The sequence below is a fragment of the Oncorhynchus nerka genome, linkage group LG14, assembly GCF_034236695.1.
Source record: "Oncorhynchus nerka isolate Pitt River linkage group LG14, Oner_Uvic_2.0, whole genome shotgun sequence".
Lineage (NCBI taxonomy): Eukaryota > Metazoa > Chordata > Actinopteri > Salmoniformes > Salmonidae > Oncorhynchus > Oncorhynchus nerka.
The window spans coordinates 67409333-67418946 of NC_088409.1; the positions used below are offsets into that span (position 1 = coordinate 67409333).

Consider the following 9614-nt stretch of genomic DNA (forward strand, 5'->3'; position numbering starts at 1 on the left):
GTAGACTAGCCAGTAGACCAGTAGATCAGCCAGTAGACCAGTAGACCAGCCAGTAGACCAGCCAGTAGACCAGTAGACCAGTCAGTAGTCCAACCAGTAGACCAGCCAGTAGACCAGTAGACCAGCCAGTAGACCAGTAGACCAGCCAGTAGACTAGTAGACCAGTAGACCAGTCAGTAGACCAGCCAGTAGACCAGTAGACCAGTCAGTAGACCAACCAGTAGACCAGCCAATAGACCAGTAGACCAGTAGACCAGCCAGTAGACCAGTAGACCAGCCAGTAGACCAGTAGACTAGCCAGTAGACTAGTAGACTAGTAGATCAGTAGACCAGTAAAGCAGTAGACCAGCCTCATCCTTTGCCTCCTCTACCCAACCCCTGGACAGACACTATAACACCTGGCTATATTTAGAACACTGTCTCAATGGGTCACAACCAATAGGAAGACATTCTATCATGTCAGAGGATCATTTATAATTCATCTGTCACTGCTGCCTTTCTGGATGTGTGTCTGTCTGTGGGTCTTTTGATGCTTTGACCCTATGTCTGCCAGGACCATCAGACCAGCTCTGTCCTGCCAGGTTCTGAGGAGGAACTTTTCTCTATTTGAAGTGTAAGGTCTCAGGAATGCAGTGGCTGCAGTCATGTTGAGACACACAGGAACACATGTGCTGCAGAACATTTAAACACCGGAAACATACCTGATGGTCTCACCCTCAAGCATCAAACACAGAACAGATACCTCACAGTCACTACGCAGTGGGTGCAGGTGGAGGTGGAACCAGAATGTTAGGAATGAATTACCCTTTCCATCTAGCAAACCATTGTGGACAGGAATCTGCATGTCAATACAACAGGGGTCATGTGTCACGACCTCCGCCGAAGTCGGTCCCTCTCATGGTTCGGGCGTTGTAAGGCAGTCGACGTCACCGGCCTTCTAGCCACCACCGATCCACTTTCCATTTTCCATTTGTTTTGTCTTTGTTTTACACACCTGATTTCAATCCTACAATGACTGGTTCATTATTTAACCCTCTGTTCCCCCATGTTTTTTGTGAGTGATTGTTTATTGTATTTTCAGTCTGTCATGGTGTGCGTGTATGTGTTACTTTGTATATTTGAAATTTTGAGTAAAAGTATGTTGATTACTCATATCTGCTGTCCTGTGCCTGACTCTCTACACCAGCTACACATAGGACCCATTACATCATGTTGAAACCAATTGAAAAATGGTGACCCTAACCTAGAGACAGGCAGGGTCAGTGGGAACTTCCATAACAACATCATGATAAACAATGACTCCAAACATTCTGCATGTGTTCCTAATGGCACCCTATTCCCTATATAGTGCACTTTTTTTGGTCATAAAACCTTTTGGTTAAAAGTAGTGCACAATATAGAGAATAGGGTGTAATTTGGGTCGCAGCCTCTCTATCAACTCATAACCTTCCAGTCACATGACAGTAATTAGTTACCGTGGTCAGGTTATTCTGAGCCCCTCATCATGACAGCAGCAGCTCAGACTCTAACATCACATTCTCTCTCTCCGCTGCTTTCACACCCACTCCAAAACCCTCATGTAAGAGGCCAAGGGGTGTATACATGTGTTAGGGGTGGTCTAGATCCTGGAGTCAGCCTGGGGCTTGTAGGGAAGTAATCCTGGGCTTATCATTAACCCTGACCCGAGGTCAGTGTTATAGAGCCTGGCACGCGCACGCACACACACACACACACACACACACACACACACACACACACACACACACACACACACACACACACTGGCTGATGTAAAAAGGGCTTTATGAATAAATTTGATTGACTATGCATAGATAATAACCAGAGAGTAGCAGCAGTGTAAAGGCAGGGTGTGTGGGGGGTGCAAATAGTCTGGGTAGCCATTTGATTAGCTGTTCAGGAGTCTTATGGCTTTGGTGTAGCTGTTAAGAAGTCTCTTGGACCTAGACTTGGCGCTCCGGTACAGCTTGTCGTGCGGTAGCAGAGAGAACAGTCTATGACTAGGGTGACTGGAGTCTTTAAAAATGTTGACACTGCCTGATATAGAGGTCCTGGATGGCAGGAAGCTTAGCCCCAGTGATGTACTGGGCCGTACGCACTACCCTCTCTAGTGCCTTGCGGTCGGAGGCCGAGCAGTTGCAGCTGTATAACTTTTTGAGGATCTGAGGACCCATGCCAAATCTTTTCAGTCTCCTGAGGGGTAATAGGTGTTGCCGTGCCATCTTCACGACTGTCTTGGTGTGTTTGGACCATGATAGTTTGTTGTTGATGCAGACTCCAAGCAACTTGAAGCTCTCAACCTGATCCACGACAGCCCCGTTGATGAGAATGGGGGCGTGCTCAGTCCTCCTTTTTGCTGTAGTACACAATCATCTCCTTTGTCTTTATCACGTTGAGGGGGAGGATGTTGTCCTTGCACTACACGGCCAGGTCTCTGACCTCCGTCTCATCGTTGTTGGTGATCATCCCCACCACTGTTGTGTCGTTGGCAAACTTGATGATGGTGTTGGAGTCGTACCTGGCCATGCAGTCATGGGTGAACAGGGAGTACAGAGAGGACTGAGCATGCACCCCTGAGGGGCCCCTGTGTTGAGGATCAGCGTTGCGGATGTGTTGTTTCCTACCCTGACCACCTGGGGCGGCCCGTCAGGATGTCCAGGAACCAGTTGCAGAGGGAGGTGTTTAGTCCCGGGGCCCATAGCTTAGTGATGAGTTTAGAGGGTACTATGGTATTGAACGCTGAGCTGTAGTCAATGAATAGCATTCTTACGCATTCCTTGTGTCCAGGTGGGAAAGGGCAGCGTGGAGTGCAATAGAGATTGCATCATCTGTGGATCTGTTGGGGTGGTATGCAAATTGGTGTGGGTCTAGGGTTTCTGGGATAATAGTGTTGATGTGAGCCATGACTAGCCTTTCAAAGCACTTCATGGCGACACATGTGAGTGCTACGCATCTCAACCAGCTTCACCAGGACTGCTTTTCCAACAGTCTTGAAAGAGTTCCCACATATGTTGAGCACTTGTTGGCTGATTTTCCTTCACTCTGCGGTCCAACTCATCCCAAACCATCTCAATTGGGTTGAGGTCGGATGATTGTGGAGGCTAGGTCATCTGATGCAGCACTCCATCATTCTCCTTCTTGGTCAAATTAGCATTACACAGTCTGGAGGTGTGTTGGGTCATTGTCTTGTTGAAAAACAAATGATAGTCCGACTTAGAGCAAACCAGATTGGATGGTGTATTGCTGCAGAATGCTGTGGTAGCCATGATAAGTGTGAATTCTAAATAAATCACCTACAGTGTCACCAGCAAAGCACCCCCACACCATCACACCTCCTCCTCCATGCTTCACTGTGGGAACCACAAATGCAGAGATCATCCGTTCACCTACTCTGCATCTCACAAAGACACGGCGGTTGGAACCCAAAATCTCAAATTTGGACTCATAAGACCAAAGGACAGATTTCCACCAGTCTAATGTCCATTGCTCGTGTTTCTTGGCCCAAGCAAGTCTCTTCTTCTATTGGTGTCCTTTAGTAGTAGTTTGTTTGCAGCAATTTGACCAAGAAGGCCTGATTCACGCAGTCTCCTCTGAACAGTTGATGTTGAGATGTGTCTGTTACTTGAACTCTGTGAATGCGCAGATCAGCTGGCTGGTGTGTGAACAGACATATTCAATCGCTCCATATCACATTCTGTTGTCCCCACATGCTTCAAGATGGCTACCATTGTTCCTGTACCCAAGAAGGCAAAGATAACTGAACTAAATGACTACCGCCCCGTAGCACTCACTTCTGTCATCATGATGTGCTTTGAGAGGCTAGTCAAGGATCATATCAGCGCCACCTTACCGGCCACCCTAGACTCACTTCAGTTTGCATACCGTCCCAACAGGTCCACAGATGACGCAATCGCCATCACACTGAATACTGCCTTATCCCATCTGGACAAAAATAATACGTACAGTATATCACTTAAAAGGTTAATGCTTGCTGCCATCCTTAGTTCATGAATTACATTTCCCAGCTAATAAGAGGAATGTTGTTTACATTAGTAGAGAGAAAGTCTATCTTTCTGTAGCTAGCTGAAGGCAGCCTGAATATACAATGTATTCAATTGAGATGTTGTGTCACTGGCCGACACACAATACCCCATAATGTCAAAGCAGAATTATTTTTGTAGAACTTTTTACAAATTCATAGAAATAGAAAAAAGTAAAGCTGAAATGTCTTGAGTGAATAAGTATTCAACCCCTTTGTTATTCCAAGCCTAAATAAGTTCAAGACTAAATATGTGCTTAACAAGTCACATAGTAACTTGCATGGACTCACTCTGTGTGCAATAATGGTGTTTAGCATGATATTTGAATGACTACCCCATCTCTGTACCCCACACATACAATTATCTGTAAGGTCCCACAGTTGAATTTCAAACACAGATTCAACCACAAAGACCAGGGAGGTTTTCCAATGCCTCGCAAAGAAGGCCACCTATTGAGCATGGTGAAGTTATTAATTACACTTTGTATGGTCTATCAATACACCCAGTCACTACAAAGATACTGGTGTCCTTCCTAACTCAGTTGCCAGAGAGTAAGGAAACCACTCTGAGATTTCACTAAGAGGCCAATGGTGAATTTAAAGCAGTTACAGAGTTTAATGGCTGTGAAAGGAGAAAATTGAGGATGGATCAACAACATTCTACTGTAGTTACTCCACAATATTAACCTAAATGTGAAAAGAAGGAAGCATGCACAGAATACAAATATTACAAAACATGCACCCTGTTTGTAATATTTTTTATCTTATTTAACTTTTACACAGTAAGACAGTAAAGTAAAACTGCACTTCACTTTATGTCCTGAATACAAAGTGTTATGTTTGGGACAAAACCAACACAACACATCACTGAGTACCACTCTTTATATTTGCAAGCATGGTGGTAGCTGCATCGTGTTATGGGTATGCTTGTCATCGGCGAGGGAGTTTTTTTAGGACAAAAATAAACAAAATAGAGATAAACACAGGCAAAATCTTTGAGGAAAACCTGGTTCAACCTGCTTTCCAACATACAGTGGGAGACAAATTCACCTTTCAGCAGGACAAAACCTAAAAGACAAGGCCAAATATACACTGGAGTTGCTTACCAAGATGACATTGAATATTCCTGAGTGGCCTAGTTACAGTTTTGACTTAAATCGGCTTGAAAATCTATGGCAAGATTTGGAAAGGGTTTTCCATCAATGATCAACAACCAACTTGACAAAGCTTGAAGAATTAAAAAAAGTATAATATGTTAATATTGTACAATCTAGGTGAGGAAAGCTCTTAGAGACTTACCCAGAAAGACCCACAGCTGTAATCACTGCCAAAGGTGATTCAAACATGTATTGACTTAGGGGGGTGTAAATACTTATGTGAATACTTTTTTAAATAGATTTGCAAAACATTTTTCTTTACATATTTTGACTTTGTCATTATCGGCTATTGTGTGTATGTGGGTGGGAAAAACATATATGTTATCTATTTTGAATTCAGGCTGTAACACAACAAAATGTGAAATAAGTCAAGGAGTATGAATACTTTCCGAAGGCACTGTATGTAAAGTGAGAGCTATCTGATGATATCTATACCACATGGTTTCACCCAGACCCAGACAGACAGGCACAGAGCATGCAGGAGTCGAGAGGAGGAGGGAGACTCTGATAGGAACTTACGACTGTCTTCTTGGTCCTGGCTCTGGTTCCTTCGGCTGAGCTACTAGGGGCCAAGGTCTTGTGTTGGTCCTGTCTGAGACATTCATCTGTATCTGGTTCCCCTCGCTGCAGCAGTGTACTGTCCTCCTCGTTAAGAGATTGGTTTACTGCCGTCCCAGACACAGCTCCATACTGCAATAACAGCACAACAACAACCGTCAACACTGGATCTAAGTCAGTCAGTCAGTCAGTCAGTCAGTCAGTCAGTCAGTCAGTCAGTCAGTCAGTCAGTCAGTCAGTCAGTCAGTCAGTCAGTCTGTCTGTCTGTCTGTCTGTCTGTCTGTCTGTCTGTCTGTCTGTCTGTCTGTCTGTCTGTCTGTCTGTCTGTCTGTCTGTCTGTCTGTCTGTCTGTCTGTCTGTCTGTCTGTCTGTCTGTCTGTCTGTCTGTCTGTCTGTCTGTCTGTCTGTCTGTCTGTCTCTGGGATGGTCAGCGGCAGGGAACGCAGTCTTCAGTTCCAGTTCTATTGGACAGACAGTAACAGATAGTGACAAGGCAGCCTGTATCATGTGTTAATCGTTCTTTGAAAGGACAAAGGACCTTGTCAACTCCCCCTAGTAAAGACGTTGTGTGATCTCCTCCACCAGCGGCTGGCTGTTAGTTAAAGCTGTCTCAGTGAATGTGTGTTATGGCTGTTGATTTGATGCCTGCAGGCATGTGCCCCTCTGCAATCCACTCTGTAACCATTCCTAACGTGCTCAATCATACAAACAACCTCCTCTACCCACACAACAAGACCTCTGTGCTGATCACATACAGAACCATACAGTATGTTGTTGCCCTCTGCTAACTGACTGCTGGGCTATGTCATGATGCAAGCCTCCATGAGAGGAGTCTTATGTAGGACCAGAGCTACAAGGTCCCGGTAACAACATCTCTACACAATGGCTGTCTGTCTGTCTCTCACCACCCTGGCCAGACTACTGCTAGACACACTACATACTATAACATCTTTTCTAACAGCCAGCTCCCTCCTCTCACATCATAAAATGGATGCCAGCAGCAGTCAGAGAAGTGAAATCAAAGACAGCCTGACAATGGCCATAGTGTTCCAGACAGACGGCTTCCACTGTATGACAACAAACTGTATGTATATCAACATATATCACAGTTATCCTAAGGCTTATGACGGAACAGTCCTTCCCAGACCTACAGGCTTCTGAGGCATGCGTCCCAAATGGCACCCATAGGGCTCTGGTCAACAGTAGTGCACTATAAAGGGAATAGGGTGCCATTTGGGACTGATCCTGAGTCTAGTCTTCTCTCTGTCTGGGTCAGGGGCTTAGCTAGGTGAATGCATGTGTAATGGACAGTACATGATATAGCAGCATGGACTTATAGTCTTGTTAGACACCTGTTGAATGACTATAACAATAATCCATCGGGATTTCCTCTTTACAAAGCTCAGTAAATTGATTATAGACAGCAGAGAGCATGAAAAAGCATGTGGCATCATGATAGGCTGCAGAAGAATGTATACATTTCCCATTTGTACCACTGGTCAGTACATGGCTCGCATTTCAATTAACATGGTCATGTCACCTGCTGTCTGTCTACGTGCGGTGCAGGGTGTGTGTGTGACTGACCTGTTGTCTGCGTGCGGTGCATGGTGTGTGTGTGACTGGCCTGTTGTCTGCGTGCGGTGCAGGGTGTGTGTGTGACTGACCTGTTGTCTGCGTGCGGTGCAGGGTGTGTCCGAGGGGGAGGATGATGCACTCAGAGCCTCCTCTATGTCCAGGTTGAGCTGGTCCAGTTTCCTCATCAGCTGGCTCATAGACTCACACCACAGGGTCTGAGGCTGGACCAGGGGAGACTCCTGGGGGAAGAGAAAGGCAGGGGGAAGAGTGTGTGATTAGACAACATTGGAGAAACCTATAGAGCCTGCAGAAACAGACTTTTGTGACACCATGTACTAAACTGGAGCATACAGTTATCAGAAACAAAGGTAAATGAGTGAGGACCACAACAATCACTACTCCGTAGTTGGACAGGAACTAAATAAGATCATTCAGAGAGGTACCATTGAATTCTCTGGATAATAACATTGAAACAGTTCAGACAGTAGGAGAAGGTTATGAGCACCAGGTGACAACTAAAAACTCTAAATACATTTAAGAGATCATTAGAGGAGCAATAAAATACTTTTATAAATGTCAGAGTGAAAGTTAACAGCAGTAAACAGTACAGACCATCATAGAGGGAAATGTGATAGCTTCACCACCTAGTTCTCAGCAGCCATCACGTCATAACACAGACCTTAACCTCCAGTCCAGATCCTCTAACACAGCTCATGTTTGTCTCTGGATGTGTGGAAAAGGGCACCCTGGTCCCTTTATAGTGCACTACTTTTGACCAGGGCCCATATGCAATAGGGTGTCATTTGGGATGCATCCAGAGACAAACATGAGCTGTGTTAGAGGATCTGGAGGTTACGATCTCTCTCTCTCTTTGAGACCCTTGTTGCGCAATGGTGTGACTCAGAAGACAAGCAGCCGACACAAAGCCATTCATTCATTTCCTGGAATTAAACTGTGGAACTGTCGTCTGTGTTCTGAGTGTGTCTGTCTGTCTGTTGGAGCCCCTGGCCCCTAGAAGCCCCTGGCCCCCGGCTCTGTGTTCTGTCTGTTAGGGCCCCCAGGTGTCCCTGTGCCCCCAGTTCTTTCTCCATGCTGCATTAAAACCCCTTTCCTCTTAACAATCATCCTATTGAGGGTTGTGTTCTCTAGCAGGGCTACGGTAGTGCTGGTGTCTGAGCCACAGGCTCCTTGGGTGGAGATGGGTGTGACCCTCCCATTGGCTTCCTGTTCTTCCTTCTTCAATGTAAAGGCAGAGTCACACTCACAACATACAGTATATAGGAACGACTTTCCCTCTCAATTAAAATCTTGATCCTTTTTTATTCTAGTTCAAGTTAAAGCCATGACATTTTGGCCGTCAATGGCCTTCATCAGAATGAAAACAAAATGGGAATAGACAAGAAAATATAGGAAATACAATTGGTGGGAAACAACAATCAATGTAGTGACAGGGAACTAGAGGTGTTAATTCCTCTAGAGAGTTCCGACCACACAAAGATGTTACCAGTAGGGTGCTAGTGACCAGAGCAGAAGTCAGTCCACCTAAGGTCAGCTGGTTGATCTCTGACAGGGGAAACTCCTCAATCTGTCAGTCTGTCTCTGTGTGCTATATCTGGAGCACACTACAACACACTGTCTCCCACTGTCTCCATTCTCTCTGACAGCCACACACAGTGCTGCCTGCCTGCCTCGGAATGCGAACACTTTTCCTCAGAATGAGTGGAATTCCAGAGGCTTGAAGCTGAGAGAGACACTACCCATGATTCCTTTCTCCTCCATTCTCTGGCCCCATCAATAGTGAGAAACACTGATACCATGGCAATGCTGCCGGTATGAGTAGTGTTATCTTCAGGAAGATAGCTAAATGTGAGAGGGACGATAACTTCATCAGGGCAAATTGGCCACATTGTAAAACCCCAAGGCTGGGTCTTTGACATGGTAATGAGGAGTTAAGTGCGTGAGCTCTGGGCACCATGCCTGGACCGTACCACCCACTGAGAGAGGTACAGATCACCAGTCAGGGAGAGGACTGGAGATGACTGGGTTAGAGTTTGAGCAGGGAGGCATGTGAAAGGGCACAACGGCTAGGCACCCAGTCTCTCCTAACTTAAAACCCATTCTCTCCTAACTTAAAACCCAGTCTCTCCTAACTTAAAACCCATTCTCTCCTAACTTAAAACCCATTCTCTACTAACTTAAAACCCATTCTCTACTAACTTAAAACCCATTCTCTCCTATCTTAAAACCCATTCTCTCCTAACTTAAAA

At 45.5% G+C, this 9614-nt stretch overlaps 1 protein-coding gene across 1 annotated transcript in view; it reads right to left on the minus strand.

Moving 5' to 3' along the window:
• LOC115141268 (stAR-related lipid transfer protein 13-like) overlaps positions 1-9614 on the minus strand; it is a 153116-nt gene that overhangs the window by 94681 nt on the left and 48821 nt on the right. Inside the window, exons 3-4 of the mRNA XM_065000305.1 lie at positions 7437-7586; positions 5734-5904 (exon numbers count right to left, since the gene is read on the minus strand). Of these exons, the coding sequence (XP_064856377.1) occupies positions 5734-5904; positions 7437-7586 (321 nt within the window). The remainder of the gene's footprint in view (positions 1-5733; positions 5905-7436; positions 7587-9614) is intronic.